Consider the following 26,309-nt stretch of genomic DNA (forward strand, 5'->3'; position numbering starts at 1 on the left):
CTGAGTCGACAAATTCATTGAAACTGACCTCCTCCCATGAAAAGTTTTGGTTTTGACAAATTGGAATATTTTGATCACCCTTCCCCCCCCCCCCCCCCAAAAAAAAAAGTTGTGACAAAAGATTCTTGACCAGTTTCATTTCAGTGGATTGTGGAAGAAGAGAGTTAATGTACAAAGTAGATCAGAGATGACGTTTTCTGGCTGTGGAGACAGAAAACAGATTAGTGATACCCTTACACTTGCCAGAATCAGGATGGGTATTTGAAAGAGCATAATATCCTTTGTTCACAGTGAAGCTCACCGATAAGGGTTACTGAAAAAGAAACAAAAGGTTCCCATAAGAATCAGTTGTTTCACCAAACCACTCCGTGAATCTCACAGTTATGTGTAAAAGCAGATGTCTGATAAGCAGAGAATGGACTAGACAGTGTTGTAGAAAACAGACATAGGAGAAAAATATCTTGGTATATATTTCACTCTCGTATCTGCTTCTTTGTTGTTCAGGCTTTGTTAGGCAAGCTGGAGGCTGGAATTTATTGCTGCTTTCTAGATTCTTTGTGGAGGAGGCTTGTGCTGTGGTTAGTCTGAGGTATAAATAATGTATGTTAATTGGAATGGGTTTTGTAAATGGTTTGGCTAATGATGCTAATGGGTTAATGAGCTGAGGGTAGGGGAGCAGGTGAGAGGGAGAGTGTTTCATGGCTAGAGAGATACCATTGATAGAGAAAACATGGTTTCTTGGTAGCTCAAAACTGAACCAAATTCTGTTCTCAGCTGTGCATAGGAAATTTATATTGCTTTGAACTCCATGGTGATGAGCACTATCTGAAAGCCTGGACCACATGTATTTAGGACAGAATTTGGTTTTAAAGCCTCCTCCCTCTGAATAGAACCTTTGGGACAACTGAAAACAGCTACATTATGACCTGGTGTCTTAATGTAAAGTCCTAAGGAGGTCTTCATTGCACTCATGATAATGTTGGAGGTCCAAGTGCTCTGAGAGACCATTGGCATAGTATACCTTTTGCCAGTGCATAGTTCTGTTGTGGCAAATGTACCAAATTCATCCGTTTAACTTCTTTGAGCAGCTTTGCTGGAATTACACCTGAGAGGCATTTGATCCAGAGTGTTTGGAACTGTATTTTTTTGTCTGTGTGAAAATCCATTAAAAGTTTGTGGGGAAAAGAGAACAGCTTTGAAACTGCTCTGTTGTGACTCATCCTTCTTCTCTCTTTTGGTCTCATTCTTTCTCTAGCACTCTGTCCTACCCCTTTATTTGTCCTCTTATTTCTTCTCGTCCTGTCCCTTACTTTTCTCTCCCCATTCTCCCTCCCTTCTCTTTGTCCCCTGTGCCTGTCTCTCTCTTCCCGTGTATAGTTGGCGTGCACCAACGTATGAGGTCTGGACTCTTGTACTCACTGCTTTTCTTGGGGCACCTGTTTCATTCACAGAGAGTGAAGCTGAATGTAGGTTAGGCTGAACAAGTGGAACTTTATTAAACACTGTGCAAGGCTCCTTCCATGTGGCTGAGTTGCTTCCAGAGTCACTCCCCACATTCCCTATTCTGCTGGTGTCCCGCAATAACAGTCACTCCAGCAAACACGGGCCCTCTGACTCCATTTCCACTGATCATGGTACAGCACTTGCAGCTGTAGGAAATCAACTAAACTTGTACTTGTGTACAGTTTGCACTATTGCAGGTATCACTTGGGGAAAACAAGAAGGAAGTCGTTGTGTTTAGAAATGTAACCACACGCTCTCACACAGGTAAGGAATGTGATTTGATGCCATAATTTGTTCCCTTTCCAAGTTGCTTAAGACTTTCTGAGGTCAGACAATAAACTTCCTCTGACCATAAGACACACATGCCTGGATGGGTCACTGTGTTTGAAGGCAGCAGTGGCATAAAGGGGAAGGAGTGGAGGCCCAGTTTTTATACCTGTGGGACTCACAAGATTTTTAAAAGAAGGATTAGATGTTTACGTGGATGCTGCGGGTGTTTGTCCCTGCCTACTGTATGGTTTGGAAATGGTGGATCATGCAGAGATAGAAGAAAAGAAGATACAGGTAGTAGCAAATAATATACTGAGGTGATTGGGAGGCAAGTGGAGGTTAAACAGAGTAGGCATGGGAAAAATTAGCAGGAAGATGAACTCGGGATTCTCAGTGGTAGGCTGGAGAACACACATTTAAGGTGAGTTGGACGTTTGAGAAGAATGACCAGCAAAGAAAGCATGGGAGGAAAAGGATCAGAAGAAAGGATGTAGAAGACTGCGGATATGATGGAAAGACACTGCCAAGAGAAGTTTGAAGAGAAAAGGACTGGAATTCTAAGACCTATAAACCAGGGCCATGAGCGGGAAAAGGAATAGAGAAGTGAAAAAAAGTGATTAGACATTTGTATAGACAATGAGAGTATCCATAGTTACATAAGACAGGTTGAACTATAAAAGAGGTATAAATCCTCATGCTTCAGGATATATACCCTCCATTAATTGTCTGGGGTCAGAAAGGAACTTCCCCTATGGGCATTTATGCAATAATTATCTATTACGGGGATTTTTCCACCTTCCTCTGATAATGGTCTTCGGGATGGTGGTTCCCATGTCCCTGTGCCCAAGCCTGTTGTGTGAATCAGTAGAACAGCTGGGGATTAGAATTTAAAAGTTTCTTGATCAGTCCACTAGCTCATGCAAACTCAGGCAAATAAATAAATATTCTGCAAAAGTATTGAGCCATTTTTGTAGCTCCAGCCTCTGAGTCATATGTATTTGTTTTGTGCGAATAAACTACCTGTAAGCTCAAATGGCTGTTTTGCCCACTTTGATTGTTGCAGGGAAACTGCAGGGACAAACGCTGCCTCTCTCAAATCCCATGAAGTTCCAGATCGGGAGCCCCTCTTGTAGATGAGTGTGGAAGTGCACTTCTGGGGCACTGCTTAGGGGTCTAAGACAGTCAGCACCTTTTAGCACGGATTCTTGTGACGAGTTCCCCCCCAGGTGCCACTTCCAACTGGGATACCAGTGAGCCTGCCTGCCCCACCAGCCGGGGTTCCCCTTACTCTGTGCTGCTGTGACAGTGTCTCGAGCCCCCGTCCAGCACCACACAGACAGAGACTCACCCAGCTGCAGCTATATTCACACAGATGCTGAGATCAGCTCTGCATGGTAGAGCTCAATTAGGAATTGCCCAGCACTGAAGTGCACACCTCCTCTGGAGAGTAAACCCAAAATTGTATTGTCTTGCGCTGTGGAGGGAGAGATGTACAGTTTGTTTTACTTACACACACACTTACACACACACACACACACAAAATAGAATGATATCAGTATAGTAGATTAAAGCTTCGGCTGGGGTCTGACTGCATTGGGTAAGAAGAGAAGCTGCGTCTGCCTCAGTTCTTCACTTCAGCAAGCAGCTCTTTGCAGCTCCAAACAGATGAGTGGGTCAGTATTGGAGCGGGTCATTTCCACGAACTGTGGGGCATTGCAGTGACAAAAGATGCAGGCCTCCCAATGGAGGCAGAACTCCCCTGCCCCCAGTGTATTTCCCTTCAATTTGAAATCATTTTGGTGCAAAACATTAATCATTTAGGTAAAAGAAAAACTCCCAGACACAGGAATGGCATTGATTCCTCCTCTTGGGACTCACTCTGTTCTGAGCCCTGATTTAGCCAACACAGCTGTGCCCGCCTGTAAATCTGCATGAGATCTGATGACACTGGTGTTTCCAACGGAAATGTGTGCTTATTAGATTATTTTTTTAAAAATCCTTCGCTGTAAAGATAAAACAACTCCTGTTCAATAAATTGATAATGCAGATACTGCAGCCTGAGCAAGACTAGCTCCAGCTGCATGAAACAGGAAATCAACAATCTGCTATTTCCACGCAAGCAGGGCTTGATAAAAGCGTGAAGGCGCGTGTGAGACTGTAACTAATGAGACATGGTGTGATTTAAAGAAAGTGGTTTCTATTAATTTTTTTATTTGTGATCCCTTTTGGCCGAGTCTGCTTTCGGCGATCCTCAGCCCATGACAACTGTTACAAAGGTTTCTGCAGATACTGAGGCCTTGCTGCAAAAAGTTGCAGGGAGAAATCTGTGTGGCACTCTCCCAGTGGCCTTTAAAGGTATGCCTTTACCCTGCTCCTGTGTGGATCCTCCCACTAGCTCTCAGCAAGCCAGCTAGAGTGACCAGATGTCCCAGTGATTTTATAGGGACAGTCATGACATTTGGGGCTTTTTCTTATATAGGTTCCTATTACCCCTCACCCCCTGTCCCAATTTTTCGCACCTACTGTCTGGTCACCCTAGAGCCAGCAGAAGTATAAATAGAGATGAGAGCTGACATGAGCTGCAGGGTCACACCCTTAGCTTGTAGAGTAAACTTAGCCTGAGAAGTAAATAAAGCTATCTCCTTCTGGGCCTGATCTTCAGCCCATTAAGTCAGTGGAAAAGCTCCCATGGCTTCAATGGACTTTAGAGCAGGCCCTGTGTGTGGTATCTGGTATAAGGAGTCTCTAGGGTATACAGCTAATAGTGGGGGTGAGGCTGCTGGGGGCAAAACCAGAAAGTTGTAATGGGCAACCTCTGCAGTTCTGGATTTTGAGCAGGATTGTAAGTGTGGCAGCGACTGTCTGATACTCCATGCAAGTGTCTTGAAACCCAGCGTGTGGAAAGGTGGGAGACTTTAATACTGACATATTCAGTGGCTCTGTTACTGCTCTGTTTTTACCACTTCTGTTAGAATATAAATTTTTCACACTCTAACGTACAGTCAAACACTAGGCATGTCTATCCTTTCTTGAAACAAAAACCTAAAAGCTCAACAAATAACCCCTCCTCTGAATTTTCCTTTACAAACCAGTATTATCTATTTCTAAAGGAAGAATCCTTGGAAAACAAAACACTCTTTCCAGATAATACTCTCTTCGTGGTGCTTAGTTTGCTGCTTCATGTTTAAGTTGGGAGAAATTGCCAAGATGTAAACTATAACTAGCATATTTTTCTCTCTCACATAGAGTAGAATATTGATAGCAGATGCTTCTTGCTTCTTTTGCAGTTGCCTTGCAAAGCTTTTCATTTTACTCATTTTTTTAATATCCCTCAGCACTGTAAGTCTATCAGTTTTTCTTTTCCTCTAGACAATGGACAGTCTGAGCATTTTCTTTTGTTGTCAGTGCAGTACATTCCTTCTCTATGAATCCTATGTTATATTCTTGTTATAAATGTAGGGTGGCCCCATTTATGCTGCAGTACTGTACATGATACATCACTGTTCAGAAGAGAGCTGCACAAAATGTTTGATGTTAACCACAGAAATACTCACAATCAGCCTGTTCCTGTGTCTACATACTGATCCCATAGAAATCTTTTGGTATCTGCACATTTACCAGAGTTGGACATGACATTTCCCCCACTCTCTGAATCTCAGGGTGGGAAAAAAAAGAGGAAACTTTTTTCCGATGTACACAGATTTTGGAGCTGGATTGAAGTCATGTGTTGAAGTCGTGTGGTACTTGTGTTTGGTTTATTGACTGCAGCATGATTCGATAGATTAGAGAGACAGTTCAGTCTTTCCAAGGGAGAGGTTGCATTTAGTGTGTGCTTTCCAGAATACCCTGCTTAGGGTTGCCAACTTTCTATTTGCACAAAACCGAACACCCTTGCCCTGCTCCCCTGCCCTGTCCCTCCACTGAAGCCCCGCTCACTCCATCCCTGCTCCCTCTGTCACTTGCTTTCCCCACCCTCCCTCACTCGCTCATTTTCACTGGGCTGGCTCAGGGAGTGGGAGCGCAGGAGGGGGTGAGGGCTCCGGCTAGGGGTGTGGGCTCTGAGGTGGGGCCAGGGATGACAAGTTTGGGGTGCAGTAGGGGTCTCCAGGCTCGGGGGTGGAGCCGAGGGGTTTGAAGTATGGGAGGGGGCTCTGGGCTGAGGCAGGGATGTGGTGTGGGAGGAGGTACGGGTTCTGGGCTGGGAGTGCGAGTTCTGGAATGGGCCAGAAATGAGGGGTTCAGGGTGCTGGAGGGGGCTTCAGGCTGGGGTGTGGGGGGAGGGAAATGAGGGCTCTGATGTGGGGCTGGGGATGAGGGGTTTGGGGTGCAGGAGGAGGCTCCTCACACTATATTTAAGTGTATTTTTGCAAGGGAAATCCCAGGCCCTTTGTCTCTGGGTTTATCTCTGGAGACATAGATTCCAGCTTCTGGATTGCTCTTAGATATCCGTGCTTGGGAATGGCTATTTTTACTAACTGACATTTCTGTGCCTAACATGACTCTAGGCTTAGTTTTGCAAGGAAATACAGTCCCTCGTGTCTGAAAGATAGTAAACTCAATCTTGCTGCTGAGCAGGGCTCAAAAGTAGGCAGAGGAGATTGTACTGTGTTGCCTGGTGGAGTCTCGTGATAGTTGGTGTCTTACATAAAGCCTTACCTCCTGGAGTCATGTTATTACTTGGGAATCAGCTCTCTTTGGTGTTTTGTATTTTTTTAAGCAAACCTCTAGCCCTCCAGGTTGTGGAGAAAAGTTTTTGAAAATGTGACCCAAGTGTACTCTTGGCTTAAAAAGTAGAAGGCAAATAAACACCTCCCCCCCCCCCCCCAACATTTATTATTTTCAAAATCTTGTGATTTTTAAACCATTCTCACATTTTGGGGGGCCTGACTCGTGAATTTTGAATGCTTGAGTTGTCAGTACAGACACTAAGCCACCTGACCAGAGCCAGGGGCTGAACCCGTCTCTGTATGAGTTGGAGGGGCACAAAATGGATGAGTATATTTACTCAGAGCCCAGGTGTGAGATGTAGTGAAGGAGGAGGGAAAGCCTGCTGACCCCTCAGTCTATGAATGAAAAGCTCCCATTTAGCCATCCTGTTTCCCATCCCAGCACGCACATTGTACCAAAAGTTGGCACAAAGGCCAGAAGTGGTAGTGATTCCTAAACTAGACCCTTTCAGACTGCCTCCAAGAATTGCCATCATCTGTGTCCTGTGCTGTGGTGGATAGCACAAAATGGCCAAAGAGCTCCAGCATTAGAGCAATGAGTTGTTCCGTTGCCAAAGATGCAACATGAACTTCAGCCCTGAAGCAAATGGAGTTACACAAAGGAGGAATTTGCCCCACAGGGACTCATGATGGGCTCTGCACCAGTATCTCTCGAGGACTATGCCTTAATAGCACAGTCTGGCCCAGGGAATACAAAAGCTCTGAGCAAAACTCCTAAAAGCTAGCAAATACCCTAATAGTGGTAATAAAGATGTTGCTACCAAATGACTTCTCATTTCCATTAAGTTTTTGTTCTCACCATCTTGTATGGAGGAGGACGTATGTCACTTTATTCTCTGTTGCAACTTTTGTAATTCATGTAAAACAAAGACTGATGGAAGATGTAGCGAGCAAGGAGGCAGTGGCCTTGAGTCTGTAGCTCCAGAGAGCTCCCAGTAACCTCTTAATCTGTCTCTAGCAGGCTAATTGCAAAACATTCAGCAAACTACTTGGTGTTAGGAATTTTCAGTTATCCAGGGATGGTTGTAATTCTTAGTCCTGCCTCAGTGCAGGGCAACGGACCTGATGAGTCCCTTCCATTCCAACATTTTCATGATTCTGTGATCTTCAGCTTGTCCCTTCAGGCCTGGAAATGTAAGAAGCAGTTCTGGGGGGAAATCCTATGAAATTGTTGCAAAATGAGTCAGGAGCCTTTTATACAGCAGTAGTTTAGTTCAGCAGGTAGTGCTCACGCTGTGGTTAGGATGTTAAGGGCCAGATTGTGACAACCATTATATTGGGTGCACAGGGGAGAAGGGGTGTACAAGGAGTGTGCACGCACACACTCACAAGCTTGCTCTTACACCCAAAGGGCTGTGCCAGCGCCTCGTACAACCCCTGTGATTTGGAAGTGCAGAAATGGCTCCTTCTTCTCTTGGGAGCAAGATGCCAGAAAGAAGGTGCAAAGAGGCACAGGAAGCCAGCATGTTGGAGTGGACAATGACTAATGCAACATGCCCACCCCCTCTGTGCCCAGGAAAGCACCAAAAGAGATCATGCCTCAGGCAAACGTAAACTCCTTGGTGCTCTGGCTGAAGGGGTGCAGCTCTGCATGGTTCCCTGCTCAGGACTATGGCATATGCTACGGTCTATTCCTGTGACCAAAATTGTGCACCCCTTACAAATCGGAGCCTTTACTCATGCTAGAAGTCCCACTGAAATCCAGGGGAGAGTTTCCATGAGTAAGAAACTAAGGGTTACACAACCAGGCTCTTGTTGGTGGAATCAAAAAAATCTGTGCATTTTGCAGGAACACCACAGAACTGGTCTTTGGAGACACCTTAGTAACTACACCAACTTCCTTTCCTCTCTCTCCTCTTTTACCTCCAAGTCCCTTGCATGGCTTTCCCAGTGCACTGCCACAGACATAGTGCCTCCCTGTTCAGCAAAGCAAGTGTAAGTGGCAGAGCCAGCAATAACAGAAACCTCTGTTCGGTGTAAATCTTTCAGCAGTAATTTGATTTGGGATGCGCAGCTGGAGAACTTCACATTTTAAGTTTCCCTGGGGCAGGGGGTAGGGATGAGGAGGGAGAAATAAAGAAGCCAAACTCCTCCCCCTGCTCGTTTTTCTTAGCCACCAAGTATAATTCTATTTGAGGTGATTTCTTTTTTTAATGAAAGCCTCTGAGAAGTAATATTGCATGTTCAAACCAAACTGCTGAACTCAACTTCTTTTGCCAAGCGCATGCAAAAATTTTACTCTCCGGATTTTGAGAGGGCCCGGAGTGCCTGCCTTGCAAAAAACAGAGCTGCTGAGAGTCACTGGAGAGTGGTCTCTATAGGAAGCCCTTACACAGTGCGTGCGCCTCTATAAAAACTGTATTATGATGTATATAAAATGAGCCGTGAGAGGAACAACACAGAAACAAGCCACAGGGAGAGGCACTGTCCAGCTGATAATTTCTGAATTTAAAAATGCTCTAATCAGCATAGATCCATGTCCCAAGACAAATAGTTCTCACAAGACATTTCTCACCATTTGATTTGTCCTGCAGCGAAACGGTCATACTTATTTTTCTGTGCTTGTTTCAGATGCCTCAGGAACAGTACGCACACAGGAGTGCCATGCAGAGCTCAGAAGGCCCGCAGGTATACAAAGTGGGGATTTACGGCTGGAGGAAGAGATGCCTCTATTTCTTTGTGCTACTCCTAATGATTTTAATCCTGGTGAACCTTGCCATGACCATCTGGATTCTCAAGGTTATGAATTTCACAATTGTAAGTAGGGGTTTTCAAAATGGGGGGTGAATCCTGGGGGAGGCCAATTATATTTCCTTCAGGCATCATTTAAGATACAGCTTCATGGTGTTTGGGTTCCCAGATATTATGGGCCAAGTGTGAAGGTCTTCAGTAATCTACTTAATCTCCTGGAGAAGGATTCTCAAGGCTGTATGCAGTTTTATCAAGCCTAGGCATTTAAAAATCATGTGTTAGGTCCCCCAAAATAATTAAATTGGCTGAAAAGTCATATCTGAAAACATGCTCAATTTGGGATGTTTTTTACTTCTTATTTATCTCTGTTTTTGAGCCTTTTTGCTTTACATTTTTCAGCTTTTCTTCATGAGGGCTAGAAGCTTTTTAAAAAAATGAAAGATGCGATTCTAACGTAATGTCATGTCTTCAGAAACTGAGGCTTTATGAAAAACACCCAAAAAATTGTGTAACTTCTGATAAAATCATAAGAGCTGGCCAGATTGCATATCTTATTTAGATGAAAATTAGTAGAGCGTAGTCTATCCTCTGGATGCAGGAGTTTCCATCTGGTTCTCCTGTTAATACTTTAAACAAGAGTTACCTGATCACTGGGACCTAGATACAGGGCCCAATCCAACTCCCAATGGATAAACTCCTGTCCAGCCTAATGGGAGATAGACTGCAAAGGAATCAGTTTCAGCCTCTGGAGCCAATTCTATTTACACTCTTTTGTGAGGAGTTAAATTGTGCATAGAACTTTAGTTGGCCCTCTGCACGGCAGTGAGTTTCACCTATAGTATACATGGAAATAAACTAAAAGTCAGCATACAGTGAAACATCGCACGATGACACACTAAATCCACATAATGGGAAGTTCTGCTGTAAAGCCACTCACCAGACTCCAGTTTGTAAGCGAGCTGAGCAGAGTAATAATGATAGGATTACTTCTTGAGGAAGGGAGAGCTTTGTCAAGCTGGTCAGGTGGAAATTACTTAGGAGCATGAGGGTCTTTAGATGGTGCTAACTTTGAAAATGTAACCACAGAGCTATCTCATGAGAAAGTTGTAAGATCAGATTCCACCTGGTCAGTTTCTTAGATCTGTGGGGCCTGATGTGATTACCCCTTTTGAAGCATCTCATCTTTGTTTTTCCCCTGTCTTCACTTGATTCTGCCCAAACTCTGATCAGACCTAACCTACGTTATCTCTTTGACAGTCAGTGAGAGGCTGAGTAAATTTATTGTATCCAACAGACTAACTACTATGCCATTTATCAGAGGGGTAGCTGTGTTAGTCTCAATCTGTAAAAAGCGACAGGGTCCTGTGGCACCTTCTGTTAGTCTATAAGGTGCCACAGGACTCTGTCGTTTTTTACTATGCCATTATAATTTGTGGCGCTCTAACAATTGTACTTTCAAGATGTACAGTAAATGGCAGTGCAGTTGTACTGCATGTGTGCTTTGGGAGGAAAACCTTTTAAAGCAGTAATCTAGAAGAAATGAGCTATTACCCATAGTTAACTAAGGAGTGAGCGAAAATTAGGAATGATTAAAGCTTTACCAAACCAGTTATTTACTCTGATGGGATAAGTGCCCTTACTAAGAAAAACTTGTGTCTTCGTATAGTAACACATTTTAGAAAATAGCTGCTGGGACATGAATATGGCTGCAGTGTTGGAAAACTGCTCTTATCCCAGCTATTAATACCTGGTTGCAAGCCAGTGTTCTAACTCACCAGCTTATGTGCCAAAGAACACTCGCCAGCCACTGGATTTCAGTTCCATTTTCTTCAGACACTCAGCTTTATTTCTGCAAAATAACATACGTTCAACACATCAATCGTATCCTTTTTCCCTGGCCAAGGTCGTCTTCAGGGGCCTATCTATGCCCTACAGGATTATGTTTCTGTGAATCCAGGTGAGCCTCTACTTCCTTCTTGATTGTACTCTGCTTGAGTGATACGTAAACTGGGTTCTTCCTCCTGACCCAGGGACTCTTGCAGGAGCCTGCCTGGCAGTGCCTGCAGCTCAACTGTGCTACTTGCTGGCTTATATGAAGAAGAGGTGATCTTCAAGCGATCAGCTGATCCCTGGCCTTAAAGCATCCGCTGATTGGTCACAGGTATAGCTGGGCCCAATTCCCCTTAAAGGTCTGGCCATTCTGTGACACTGATTTTGTACCAGTCCCAGGGTAAAATAGATTCCAATAGGTATTTAATTAATTCATTTTCATAACATGTAAGTTTAGTAGGCAGTGAACAGTTTGTGGTCATAATAATAAAGGCTCTAAATCCTGAAGCCTGAAAGGGGATCTGTTTTGTAGGGATTTGTAAAACCTATGCTCAGGTATAAACCAATAAGTTTGAATCACGTCGTGAAATGAAAAGCACGTATACATATACACCAATATCCAAACTGTGTCACAGACACAGAGCCACAAAACCCAGGGGAATTCTGTGTTTCAGTGGGCACTGTACTTTCAATTTTTACTTTTGTTCCCAAGTATTGCAATCCCTTATAGGTGTGTGTGACCCAGAGTGACTGAATCAGTCCCTGAGGAAAGAGTTCAGTACTGTTAGGTATCCGTGTAGAATCAGTTCTGTTACCTAACTGTCCGAGATGGTCCAGAAACACACATTTTTAGAGTGCTTCCCCTTTGCCCCCCACGTTCTTTTCCTCCTGATCTCTGAATGGGTGGGGCCAGTGAGTCATGTTTCATGTGCCAAGTGCTGGGTAATAACATGAGAGGATTCCATTTTTATTCAATTAAACTGGCTCACTATTGAATCAATTATGTATGGAACTGCGCAAACTGCTGTTTAATCCCCCCCACCCACCCACACACACACTTCTCTTGTCATATGCATGAAGCGCAGAATGCCTGGTGTCTTTTCCAGACATTTCCCTTCTGCAACCCATGATCTTCCCTCCAAGTTCCATGAAGGTTGCTACAAGTCAGGAAGTGTATTTTAGAGATGGAGGAGGTTTGAAGTCCTGCGTGGATCTTTCTCCTCTGGTGTACCTGTTCCAGTTCTCTCCGCTGAATGCAGAATGATAATGACATGTCTAGAATCCCCAAAAGGACTATGTGCTTCTGTGGTAAAGACAAAACTCTTTGTTGAAGGAGGAGATTTGTCATCTGCAGCAAAGGAAGAAGCGCTGCTGAGTGGGGAGGAGGTTTTCTGGCCTTTGGCTGGTAGGCAGTGAATGAGGATATCGATCTGGGCAAGGGTGGCCCCTGAGAAAGACATTGCTCTGGCAGAAGCTTTTAACGCTGCAGAGGAATTCTCATAGTGTCCCTGAGGGAGAACTTAATCCTTCTGCATGCAAGCTCATTTGATAAGTGTTGGTGTCCCCAAGCTGGGGCAGACTTCCACGGTGAACAGCTCTTGTTCCAGATTGGAGCTGGTGAGAAGCACCTGTGGGAGAGGGTAGCTGAACCTGATGGCGATGAGGCGTTAAAGCAGCTGGCATGGCTGTCCCTGCTCGCTTGGTAGGGATCTGGCAGATTCACGTGGATGGGTTGCTGAGGGAAGTTCTGGCTCTGCTTGGTGTTGTCCTTACGCTGGAACAGAGAGAGGTGGGTGAAGCCAAGGAGTCAGCACTGAAAACAGACAAAGCACAAACAGACATGGTAGATCAAGGCTCTGCACCACTGCCTTGCAGCGTGTGACAAGCTGTGTGTGTCTGAGGGCAGAGCTGCATCTGAGTTGCCCCTGATGGGAAGTCCTCCTTTTCAGAAAAACCCTTTAAGGGCCCCTGCATTAAAGAAATTTAGGGTAAATTTTAATTTTTAAATAATGAATGGAATGTAATTCTCCAGCTAATGGCTGCAGATAGGCAAAAGCCTTAATTTCCCCCTGCTCTGGTACGAGGAGGTGAGGGCCATTCTAGGGAGGCAAAACAATTCTGGCAGGACGTTAGCCACAGCGCCTGACAGGTCTGAGCTACCTGCAGCAAGGAGGGACATCCCTTTGGCAGGCTGCCAGCCCTTCCAAAAGTGGGAGAAAGTTCTTCTTCGAGTGCTTACTCAGGTCGATTCCATTTTAGGTGCGTGTGCACCCAGGTATGTTGGTGTCTGAATGTTTTGCCTTAGCAGTATCGTGTCAGGCTGGCTCTGGCGCTCTCTGGAGTCCTGTGTTCATGCGCCGGTACATGAGGTGCCGCTGGCCCTACGCCCTCTCACTTCCTTCTTACCATCCTTGATGTTTGGTCAGACTGCCTTCCTCTTGCTTTGCAAGTGTGATAGTGGTTCTGTTGCCTATTAGTGATTCTCTTGTATATAGTTGATAGATAGATAGTTAATAATTAAGGGTTAAGTATAAGAAGTTAATTTAGTTTGTTGGAGTTCCAGCAGGGACTTTGCCCTCGGGCGGGGCGTGCCAGTCCCCAGGCTTCAAACCGTGCGACACTTGCAGTAAGCCGATGTCAGTTAGCAATGGTCTAGGCAGTATTTGGTCCTGCCATGAGGGCAGGGGACTGGACTCGATAACCTCTCGAGGTCCCTTCCAGTCCTAGAATCTATGAATCTATGAACCTCACAGCAGTTGCCTAAGGTGTTTGGGGGAGTCACACACAAAAGAAAAGTGCAAAATCTGCAAGATCTTCAGGCCAAGGACGCAGAAGGCAAGGAACATTCGCCTGAGAGCCCTCCTCGTGGAGGTCACACTTTGCCCCCTGTCCTCTTCCCACCCCACAGCTCTCCCCATGAAGCTCCAGTGAGTTGAGCTCCACAGTGAGGTCCTTGCAATACAAGGGCACATTATATCCAGTAGGTGTTCTCATTGCATGTTAGTAAGCGCAGCAAACCTTCTGCTGGGGAAACCTCAGGAGTGTAATGAATGCTGATAATGGAGACTGGGGAAAGGAGGAGGAAAGGACAGTGTTGGGGGCAGGGAACCCTTCCCAAAGCAGAGCTGTTCTTATGGAGATAACCATAGGCGCCAACTTCTCCCGGCACCGGTGGCTGGTCGCCCCCTCCCACCCCTGCCCCATCCCAAGCCCTTCCCCAAAGTCTCTGCCCCCCTCCCTGCCTCTGTTGGACTCCTTCCCCAAATCCCTGCCTCGGCCCTGCCTCTTCCCCTGAGCACGCTGCATTCCCGCTCCTCTCCCTTCCTCCTAGAGGTTGTTATGCTGCAAAACAGCTGTTTCACAGCGGCAAGCACTGGGAGGAGAAGCGGGGATGCGGTGCGCTCAGGGGAGGAGGCGGAGGTGAGTTGGGGTGGGGTGGGGAGCTGCCGGTGGGTGCAGAGCACCTACCAGTTTTTTCCCATGGATGTTCCAGCCCCGGAGTCAGTGCCTATGGAGATAACAATCTTCTCCATTTGCACCAAATCAAGTGAAATACCTTTGCACCTCTTTAATTCTACCCTTCAGGCTTGCGGAGGCATTCTTCCCAGTGCAGCCCTTTATCAAATCAGAGTCTTAGCTGAGGGACATTTGAACACCAGTGCTATTGAATGAAGAATGCCTAACTCATGTAATTTGGTATTTCGTAAGTTAAATGTTTGAAGGTTTAAAACAGAAATGAAGTATCTGTGCTTCTCTTTTTGCAGACTGATTTAAGCAGCCTTGCCTTGCATCTCCATTGCCTTGCATCTGGGGAAATCATTCACGCCTGTGTGTAGGATTTGACACCCAGTTTGCACAGCAATGAATGACTGCACAAGATGCAAAGCAGAGGATAATCAGACCCATGGTGTCCAGTGGGCACATATTCTTATGCCTGTGCAGAGCCGCATGATGTCAGTGGGATCGGCAAAGATTCATTCTTGGAGCTCCAATTGCAGGATTGTAGCGCAAGTTCCTAATTGTCTTCCTATTTGAGTTCCGCTTTTCATAATGTCTAATAAGTTAGTTCTTTAATAATGGACCTTGCTGTTAACTACCTTTTAGTGAATACACACATACCTATGGACATATATGCTTGGTAGTTAGATGCTAAGGACCTATGTTTTGACAATTACTGTAATCAATTTAGACCATTTTTAAATAGTGTTCTGTTGTTATATTTGAAAATCTATACAATAAAAGATGTATTTATTTAAGCACATAAGAAAACGTGATCCTAATTTCAAATAACATGAGGCCAGGTAGGCTCATAGAATGAGAAATGACAAACCATTGGCCACCTTCCACAAGGCTAGAATCTGATCCCCTTTATTGCAAATAATGTAACAGTTTAAAACATTTCCCATGGGGCCCATTTGTGGAGACTCTTGGATAACAGCAAGACAGCTAAATAGTGTTGATAAGAGAATAATGGCCAATAAGCTTCATTAAATACCAAATGCCAAACTGCACTTCTGCTCATAAAGCTAATCAGGATTGGCTCACTGCTTGCTTATTTTCCCCCTGTTCTTCTATTTGTTATAGCTGCAGTCAGTTATTTCATCCTATTTGTAGATTGTAAGCTCTTTGGTTAGGGGCTGTCTTGTCATATTTGTGTACAGTATCTAATGGCCCTGATCCCTGTTGAGGCCTCTAGACATTATCATAATACATGTATTTGTTCCTAAGTCATCTTGCAATATGACAATTCCTGCAAAGTGCAGAGCCTTTAAAATCATTTTCAAGGAAACTATTTTGTAACTTCCAAGTTCCGCTGGCCCTTCAAATCAGCACCACAGGGTAAAGCCAGTGTCTCCTTCCTACGCATGTGTGCCAGCATCTCTCATTCACATGGGTAGAGAACCCAAATATAGGGAGATTAGGTTCCCCGGCCACGTTAATGCTCCATCCACACTCTGCCTCCATTTCCACTGGCACAGAAGGGTGTGACTTTGTCATATGCAAAGAGCAGAGAGGGAGTTTGAGTGTTGTGTAGAGATTTCTGCAAGTCCAGGCTGACCTGATTTCTGCAAATCCATACCTGCCATGTTACATTCTGTGTTCTTCACCTTCTGGGAAATGGAACATAGGAATTGCCAAGACTACATCAGACCAGTGGTCCATTTAGTCCCATAGCCTATCTCCAACAGCAACTAGAATCCTGCTGTAGGAAATTGAAGTAATCTGCCCATACAAAAGATTCTTGCTAACCCCTGTCAGTCAGAGATTTACCCTAATCACAGTCCACAGAAACTCCCCATTCTCCTTCCTGTGCCACTCAAGAATTTATAGAATTTGGGGTCTTTAATTCCAGCGTCTGGCATCTCTTATAGTTAAACATTGCAGAGGAACAGACCAATGCCTCTGTTATGTTTTTTGTGTAAATAACTGAAGTCTCGTTTAAAGCTGAAAATGTGCATTTAAATATTGCAAGTGAATTGTTAACATAAAGAGGCTAAATGTTGCTGCTGTAGGCGATATAAAGGCTGAGTAGTGATACTATCCTGATTTCTTTATTAAAAGACCATAAGAAAAAAAGAGCTTTGTAAAGTTGGTTATAAAGAGTTATTTTAATACAATTAGTCCCCCTGGTGTGTAAAGTACCTGTCACTTTTTAATTACATGAAAACAGTAGAGTAATAACACGGCAGTGAAGATGGATTAGAGTTAGGAAAACTCATCTCAGCTAATAGGCGGGCTTCTCTTACTAATGGTTTAAAGTAATAGGGTTTGTTTTAATTATTTTTTTCATTAAAAATGTCTTCTGAATAAAATGTGATCCTACAGTCTGGGCTCCCTTGTCACTGGTTTCTCTGGGGTCTCCCTAGAGGTAAGAAGATATTTTGCTCTGCCAGCATTAGAAGTAAAAATACTCAGCCTTGCGGCTTAAAGTTCTCCTCTATATTTTACAGCTACTGTAATCAATCAGCTAAAAGTGGTTAGGTTTGGAATTAGATTTAAAGTTGCATCAGCTTTATTGCTGCAGGGGCCACGTTTCTCCCTCTCTCACAAAAATTGTACATTTCCCCCCTCTTAATTCATTTTGTTCTTTTTCTAAGATGAGTAATACATTTTTTGAGATTTTCTACTCGACTCAGGCACTTTGTATATTTCTCCTTGTTTCAAGTTCACCTCTCTCCAAGTTCTACAGAACTGCTTCTCTAGATGTAAAGGCCCTAATCTTTATAAGGCTCCAACCACAACTACAATGCAATATATGATTCTCTAGTGCAGTGGTTCTCAAACTGTGGGTCAGGACCCCATTTTTACGGGGTTGCCAGGGCCAGCGTTAGACCTGCTGGGACCTATCACTGAAGCTGAAGCCCGAGCTGCACTCCAGGGTGGCAGCACCCAAACCTGTGGCTCCCTCTTCCCCCACCCAGGGCAGTGGGGCTCAGTCTCCACTCTCCTCCCGGGGTCATGTTGTAACTTTGTTGTCAGAAGGGGGTTGTGCTGCAGTGACGTTTGTGAGCCCCTGCTCTAGTGCTATACAACAAAAGAGTCCATGGCTGAAAGCCAGACCCCATTGAAGTCAATGAGCGTTTTGTCAAGATTTCACCCCATGGGTTTTTCCTTGGAATTCTGCACACCAAGTTTTCATTTACGCCCTGGTAGAATGAGAAATGATTTCCCCTTCCCTCCATTATCAGAGATCAAATCTCCTTGTACCCCATATGAAAAAGAGGCTTTTTAAGGGTAAATCCAATACTTGTTAGCCTCTAGTCATTTGGTGTCTGGTGTAGTAGGGGATTTGAGTGCACATTTTTGTTAGTAGCTCAACCTTTTCATAACGAAGTTTCTGCCATCCCCTGGGGTGTATACCATCCAGTCGTGAGGACCTGCTGCTCTTCAATTCATCTGTTTCATTTGGCACCTCTGTCATAAGTAGATAGGTAAGGTAAGGGTTAATTTTCTTTTTCCTGTAAAGGGGGAACAAAGAGAACCAAACACCTGACCAGAGGACCAATCAGAGAACTGGATCGTTTAAAGTCAGGGGCGGGAATTTGTATACTCGGGGTCTTTGTTGTTTCCTCGGCTATGGGTAAACAAGTTTTCTTCTAATCCATCTTATCTCAAGTTTTTCCTAAACATCTGTGAGTACAAGGAAAGCAAAGTAATTCGGCTATGATGAGCTTGTGTTGTATTACGTGTATGTTGATTTGCGGACTGGTTTAATCGGGCTCTCTTTTAAATCAGACTGTTTATTTTATTTCTTATAAGCAGAGCCTGTATTGAGTTTCTTAATGCAAGATTATGTTGATTTTCTTCTTTTTATATAAAGTTCTTTTGAAACTGGTGGAGTTTCTTTCCTAGTGAGGCAAAGGGAAGGGAAAAGCCAGGCTGTGGGCCTATTTTCCTATTGTTTCCAGGAAAGAGCAGGCTACGGGAAAGAGAAAAAGATCATCTCTTTTTCTTGTGTTTGAGGTTTCTCTAGTTACTGCTACGAGACCAGGAGGGGGAATCTCCTTGTGTGCTAGCTGTGATTAGCTTGAATGCATAGCTCGGGGCTAGATTGCCTCTCCGTTGTATTCAAAGAGTGAAGTCTAGTCTTGCACGGCTAACCAGGGAAGGGGGGAAGCTGGGAGAGAAGAGAGGGAGACCTGGGTCTGGGTCTTGGGGTCCCAGGGGAAGTTGGGTGACTGGGGGGGTACTAGGAACCCAATAGTCTAGTTGGTGGCAGCGAGAAAATATCCAAGCAGGTAGTGAGCTGGGGAGTTTCAGGTAAGACCCAGATTTTGGACGCTAAAGTCCAGATCTGGGACAGAGGCTTTACCACACCACTGCTGCCACCATGTGGTAAAACCTCCTGTCCCAGATCTGGATTAGCGTCCAAAATCTGGGTGCTTACCTGAAATCCCCAAGCTCACTACCTGCTTGGATATTTCTCGCTGCCACCAACTAGGACTATTGGGTTCCTAGTACCCCCCGATCACCCAACCTTCCCCTGGGACCCCAAACCCAGAGCCAGGGTCTCCCTCTCTTCTCCCAGCTTCCCCCTTCCTGGTTAGCCGGTGCAGACATAGACTTCACTCTTGAAACAACCGGAGAGGCAATCTAGCGTCCCCTGAGCATTCACAGCTAATCACAGCTAGCACACAAGAGATCCCTCCTGGTCTCGTAGCATAACTAGAGAAAACCTTCAAACACAAGAGAACAGAGATGATCTTTTTTCTCTTTCCCCGTAGCCTGCTCTTTCCCTGGAAACAATAGGAAAATAGCCCACAGCCTGGCTTTTCCCTTCCCTTTGCCTCACTAGGAAAAAACTCCCACCAGTTTCAAAGAACTTTATATAAAAAAGAAAAATACAAAACAATAATCTTGCATTAGAAACTCAATACAGGCTCTGCTTATAAGAAAATAAGAATAAACAGTCTGATTTAAAGAGAGCCGATTAAACCAGTCAGAATCAACATACACGTAAATACAACACAAGCTCATCATAGCCGAATTACTTTGCTTTCCTTGTACTCACAGATGTTTAGGAGAAACTTTGAGATAAGATGGAGTTAGAAAAACTGTTTTTACCATAGCGAGGAAACACAAGACCCCGAGTATACAAATTCCCGCCCCTGACTTTAACGATCCAGTTCTCTGATTGGTCCTCTGTCAGGTGTTTGTCTCTTTTGTTCCCCCTTTACAGGAAAAAGAAAATTAACCCTTACCTTACCTATCTACTTATGACAACCTCAATCTCTGACATTGCCTCATCTTTATTACCAAAAAAACCTGTCTTCTGGGATTCACATCTCCCCAACTTCCTCTCTTGTGATGATTGCTGCAAAGAAATCATTTAGTTTGTCAGCAGTGTCCTTATCCTCCTCAATTGTTCCCTTTATCCCTAATGGTCCAGTGGACCTACTGATTCACTGGCAGCCTTCTTACTTCCAATATACTTAGATAATGACTTCTTGTTTGTTTTCCTGCCTTTGGCTATTTGCTCTTCAAATCTCCTGTTAGGGCTCCTAATTTCCTTCTTACACTTCACCTGCCATAGTTTATGCTCTTTTTATTGCTTTTGTGGGCTAAATTGCTCTCCTCTGAAGAGTACCTCATTGATTTGAGTAGCTCCTTGAATCTTGCTACTAGTCTGAATTTGGTTTTCTCTTTAAATGTACAGGGGATGGGGGTTTTGATTGATTGTTATTTGTGTTTGTTAATTTAACAGGATTTCTTTATTTTACTTTCACTAATGACTACATCAAAAACCAACTCCCCTTCAGTTCATACTCCTCTATGCTGTCTGTCAGTGCCTCTTTCTCATTCTGTCTAGAGCTTCTCTGGACATTATATGGGTAGGCCGCCGATTTAATTATATAGGTGCTACTTTGTGACTGGATGGTCTTAAATCAGTACAAGAGCTTCTTAAATCATTTCAGCTTAAATCAATTACAGGCTTAAAGTAGAGTGATTTAAGATACTCTTAAAACCATTAAGGATTGTCCACACACAGACTTGCTCCCATGTTTCTAAATTGGTTTAAAATCACTCCTTTTAGTTAAAGTCGTGCAGTTTTGTGTGTAGAGCAGGCCTCAGAGAACAAGATTAGGGACCTCTCTAGCCAGCTCTGTGTTTATACATTTCCAGCATAACGCACAAGGACTTTACTCCTTCCAGCCACTCAGTTACAATCTTTCCTGTTTGATTTGGCAGCACTGATATAAATAAGGCAAAGTATAAGGCCAGAGAGATTCAGGCCCACAGACTTCAGAAAGTTGAGTTTTATTAATCCCAAAATAAACTCCCTTAATTAAATTTAAAAGTTTCAGACTGAAAGAAAAATTTTGCATTCACTAAAGGGAGATTTTGTGATGGGAGCTGCACTGATCAACCTATTGAATGAAAATGGTCAGTTTAATGATAGAGCAGATTACGCCAGTGCCAAGGTATGACGGGCACGGGAGCTAATACAAAGGAGATCAGTAATCAAATATGTGGAACTTTTTTCTGTGCTTTAAAGAGATTACAAGGGCAGATATACTGCCCCTACTCAGTATATTTTCATATGAGAGATTGCAAAGTATCACAAACCTGCAACATATGGTACTTTCAACATGTGCTTGCAGTTCAGTGCATGCGTACAGACTTAACGTCTTTTGGCAGATCTGGTGTCTAGGCCCAGCTATCGAGTTAGAACAGCCAGGTTCCTGCAGATTTACACAGCAAGGAAATACATCACCACATTAAAAATACATTACTGCTTTGTTTAGTTTCTCCAAAAACGGGGACAAAAATAGAATGGGAAGGGAGGTGAGGAGCAGGAGATTTGTAATGTGATATGGAGCATTTGGACTCTGACTTGAAAGTTCATTTCCAGCCAGGTCAGGAGTGACCAAAAGTTGTTGTTCTCCAGTAACTATCCTGCGGCCTGCAGTAGATGAAGGGATCTGATGAGCTAGGGACAGTTCCTAGTGAGATGTGTCCACATCACAACTGTCATCCTTTTCTGCAACTTTCACCAGAGGAATACTGATGGGGTAAAAACGAGGAGTCCTTGTGGCACCTTAGAGACTAACAAATTTATTTGGGCATAAGCTTTTGTGGGCTAGAACCCATTTCATCAGATGCATGGAGTGGAAAATACAGTAGCAAGTATAAATACATGAAAAGATGGGAGTTGCCATACTAAGTGGGAGGTCAGTTTAACGAGACAATTCAATTAACAGTAGGATACCAAAGGAGGAAAAATCACTTTTGTAGTGGTAATGAGAATGGCCCATTACAGATAGTTGACAAGAAGGTATGAGTAACAGTAGGAGGAAATTAGTATGGGGGAAATTAGGTTTAGGTTTTGTAGTGACATAACCACTCCTAGTCTTTATTCAGGCCTAATGTAACGGTGTCCAGTTTGCAAATTAATTCCCATTCTGCAGTTTCACATTGGAGTCTGTTTGTGAAGTTTTTGTTGTTGAAGAATTGCCACTTTTAGGTCTGTTATCGAGTGACCACGGAGATGGGGTGGTATGCCATGTCACGCCCCCACCTCCTTCAGGAACACAGACTGATCTGAGACCTCCTTGTTTGTAAACACCACCATCTTGCAGATTTAGTGTTTTAATCCTTCCACCAATACATAGCAGTGTCCCCACACCTTTATGGTGTAGCTCAACTTTCTAACCCCTTCTCTAAAAGATATGGGGTGGAGTGGGAGGTTAAGTTGTTCCTACCGGAGCCGGCTGCCCCGAGCAGCTCAAGGGGCCCCCTATTTGCTTTTTATTATGTGTTGGGGGAACAAAAATATTCCTGTTTAGGGCCCCAGTGGGCTAGCACCATCTCAGCTTCCTACTCGGAGAACTCCCTTTGTGAGGCTCTACTAGCCTTCTGTTTCTCTCCTTCTCCCCGCCCCGCCAAGCATGCCTTCCTGTGCCCTTTTGCACAGTTTCCCTGTTAATGGGCTGATTGGCTCATTGACTCACTAGCCTGAGTCTGGCACACCTCTCTCCAGTTAGGCCTTCTCCAGGGGAACCGAGTTAGTACTACTAGTGACCAGAGAGCTGGCTCACATTCTAGCCCTCTGCACTCCCTCACAAAGGCCAAGGATTAAACTGGCATGAACATTGGACTTCTCAACCCTTCAGAACAGTGCCAGGATCCTGCACATTGACCATTTCTTGGGCCCCGTTCGCCCTTGCCTTACAGTAATTCTTGTGCTTTGGGAGCATTGTTCCTGCTGCTGACATGCAGGCCCCATATTCCTCTAATTGGTGCCCTCCTCTGTGGTCTGCCCTCAAGTCGCAGGCAGAGAGTGCTGGCTAATGAGTACTCCTGTCTATGTAAGGAAGGTCCTTTGGTGCTGCACTCCCTGCTGCACCTCAGTGGGGCGAGGAGCCGAGTGGAGCGTGGTCAGAAGGGGAGGAGATACATCTGCAGTAGCATTAGAACACAAGGCTAAAAGACAAGGAAGGAGGGAAGGAATCATCTTGCTTTATATGTGTGTACAGCACCCATCACAATGGGATCCTGATCCATCCCTAGGGTTCCTAGGTGTGAGAGTAATCTAAGTAATTAGAAGGGTAGAGGAAGAGAGACGTAAAGAAAGGGAGCATAAGAGAGGGGGAATAAAAAAATGTGTGGAATCATTATGCCAGTTCTGAAAGACCACGGTTTGCCACTTTGAATCAATACCATTGCTACAAATGGGCCAAGAATGCAAACGTTCATTTCCTCCAAAGTTTCAAGAGTCTTGGTTCAGCCCATTTTTATAGAAAGGGATGACGCATGAACTTCCAGTTCCAAATCCCCCTTTGCCAAACCTCTGGGGTCTTGTTCTGTACTTCTCTCTCATCATAAGAAATAAGAGACTTCACAATCGTATTCTTCTAAGTGTCAGCAAAAGACAGTCTTCAGACTAGAATGTCTGAAGCAGAGAGAGATCTGTATCTAAGGCCTTGGCTACACTGGCGCTTTACAGCGCTGCAACTTTCTCACTTGGGTGTGAAAAAACACCCGCTGAGCGCAGCAAGTTACAGCGCTGTAAAGCGCCAGTGTAAACAGTGCCCCAGCACTCCCAGTGCTGTAAGCTAATCCCCACGGGGAGGTGGAGTACCTGCAGCGCTGGGAGAGCTCTCTCCCAGCACTGGCACCGCGACTACATTCGCACTTCAAAGCGCTGCCGCGGGAGCACTGTACAGCTGCAAGTGTAGCTATATCCTAAGAGAACCTGTGAAAGGTGTATAGCATTGGTAAAATGCTGGCAATGGGCTTGTTCTGTGAGTCATGTATAATCTGATTTTCCTCATATTCTTGCCTTCTGGTATAAGAAATGACTTAATTTAGAAATGTGTAGAAGAACTGCTTAACAGAATTGATCATCTGGATAGTTAGTTTTGATAATCTCTGTTGTTTTGATACTTCTGGTCTATCTGGTGCTTTCTGATGTCCCTCTGATATTCTGTTTGTTTTTTAGGATGAATCACCTAACAGGCATTGCTGTAAGCAGAATTTAGTTATTCTGGAGGACCTTTTCTATGTGGCTTTCCTAAAGGCTAACCTGCCGGTTGGGTCAATTAGCATTCCCCTCTCAGTGTCCATGTCCCCAGAAGTAAAGAATGCTACTGAGATAAAAGCAAAAATTGTCCATTTGCAACAGGCCTTCAGTGCCTGTTGACTGGAAGAGTTGAGCATGAAGTGAGTTTGGGTGTAATAGGCCTCCATTTGGTTGAAACAATTCTTTGTTTTGAAATTTAAATTAATTTACAGTACACTTTTTTTAAAAGCTGAAAACAAAACATTTAGAAATGATCAAAATGAAGCATTTTGGTTCACCTGATTTTTCTTTTTTTACAAGAGTTTTTGACTTTCTGTCCTGATGCGGAATTGGAAATTTTTCTGAAATTTCAAATTCTTGTGGGACAGGAAAACTGTTTTCCTTCCAGCTCTGCTGCCCCGTTCCATCTGGGTACAGTGAACTCAGTATTAAGTGAATGGCATGGAATTTAGGGAAGTCCGCTTAACATTGTCTGGGCTTTGGAGATCACAAAGAAAGGTAAGAGAGAAGGAGAACTGGAACCAGATTCATATCTCAGAATGGTGTAAATGGGGACTAACTCCATTTAATTACACTTATATAGAAGAGCGAAGGTTCGTGTCTTAGACATGTGGACCCTATTCCTTGCATGCTGTATAGTCATATACAGCTGGCCAAAGGAGGTGGAAAACACTACCATTTTGTATGTCTAAATTATTACATGAGATGCAAGGAGGCAGGCAGTGAAGAACCAGGCCATCTGTCTCAAAGCACTGATTTATGTGCCCTACTGTTGCAGACTAGCTGCTTTTAGATTTCAGTTGTCTAAATAAAAGGAGTGGGAGGCTAGGAAAGAGATGTTAATATCACAAGTAGACTTTGACTCAAATAACGCACTAAAAGATCATCTCTGTTGAAATATGTACCTGGCTTGAAACTCAGGCAGCAAAATATTAATTAAAAATAATCTGGTCTGTCTGCTTCTAGAGACAGATGAGTTCCTACCCCCCACTAGAGTTCCTTTTTTCAGAGCTGTGAGATCACACTCCATTGCAGTGGCATGAAGGGACAACCTGGTTGGTTAACAGCAAAATGAGGTGAGCACGGACAGATTTATAAAAGAGGAACAGATTCAAGTATGCCCACCCTAGCAGGGATTTGAGCCTTTTCCTTTTGGATTCCCACCATGTTCTCATCCACCCAACAGCGCTGCCCTCGTCTTTTCCTTTTTAAATGAGATACTGTAGTAACTACTTGTGAAATTACAGCAATCTCCTGGATGGAATTTGTGATTGCATTTAATTAAAGGCTGCTCCTGAGAAAATGAAGGGCAGCTTAACCTAAGTGTAAGCCTCTGCATCTCCAGTAATTCCTTCTAAATGAAGTCTTCGCAGTTCCCCCAAAACCAGTTTAGTCCTTCAGATGGATCCCTGAAAACTCTTCTATTAGAAATGACCAGGGGACTTTGATAAAAGATTCTTTAGCATAGCTTTAACCAGTTAATTTAAAGTTTAATTAGTCAAAGGCCAGGGCAGTGGTGTGTTTCTGAAATGTGCATATTTAATCTTCTTTAATTGCCCAAATGGTTATTCCATTTACATAGTAGCCCATTCAGGGACCTCCTGTTGCGCAATGTTACAAATGTATCTGTTTCCGCAGCTCTGTTCAGGGCTTCATTTCCTTTATAAATGTACACAGTTTTGTGCAGTTGTTGCTGACTCTGCCAGCTGATTTTTCTCTCCTAGGAGTAATTGCAGAAACAACCGGAGCTTAATTCTGTAAAAACAACAAAATGGATGAAATCCTTTGCTGGGAAAATCAGTCTAACTCCACTGATGCTAATTTACACCATCTGAGGAATACGGTATTAATTTTGACAGAATATAAGCGTCCAGAGAGTCAACATTGTTAACGTGACTCTGGAACTCTGCAACATGAAACAATTTTAAACAAGGTTTGGGGTTTGTTATCCAGAGAGCTCAGCCTGCTTAGTCCCATGTCAAACACACAATTTAAAATCCTTTAAACCTTTTATTAAAGATACAGAAAACAATGAAAAACACTTAAAGTGATTGAAAAGTGGAGTATTAAGTTGGGTTTTCATTTTAACAGCGTCCCTTGTTCCCTTTAGCTAGAGAGAACCTTTAGAAGAAAAAAAATTCCTTGTTTGACAGTCTCTTAGTTGGTATTAAAGATGGTAATAAGCTGTGCTTTTGAGGAAAAGAAAAGAGGTTAGTTGAGATGGCCTGGGTCTGTTGTTAATGTCTGACCCTGCTTCCTTTAAG

General features: G+C 43.9%; 1 protein-coding gene across 6 annotated transcripts in view; it reads left to right on the forward strand.

The window, feature by feature from the left end:
- The window catches only part of SGCD (sarcoglycan delta), a 555,521-nt gene that overhangs the window by 314,998 nt on the left and 214,214 nt on the right, over positions 1-26,309 (forward strand). For all 6 annotated transcript variants that reach the window (XM_075068197.1, XM_075068194.1, XM_075068199.1 and 3 more), the window contains one exon: positions 9,072-9,257. In XM_075068197.1, the coding sequence (XP_074924298.1) occupies positions 9,072-9,257 (186 nt within the window). The remainder of the gene's footprint in view (positions 1-9,071; positions 9,258-26,309) is intronic.

Source organism: Chelonoidis abingdonii, chromosome 7, assembly GCF_003597395.2.
Source record: "Chelonoidis abingdonii isolate Lonesome George chromosome 7, CheloAbing_2.0, whole genome shotgun sequence".
Taxonomy (NCBI): Eukaryota; Metazoa; Chordata; order Testudines; family Testudinidae; genus Chelonoidis; species Chelonoidis abingdonii.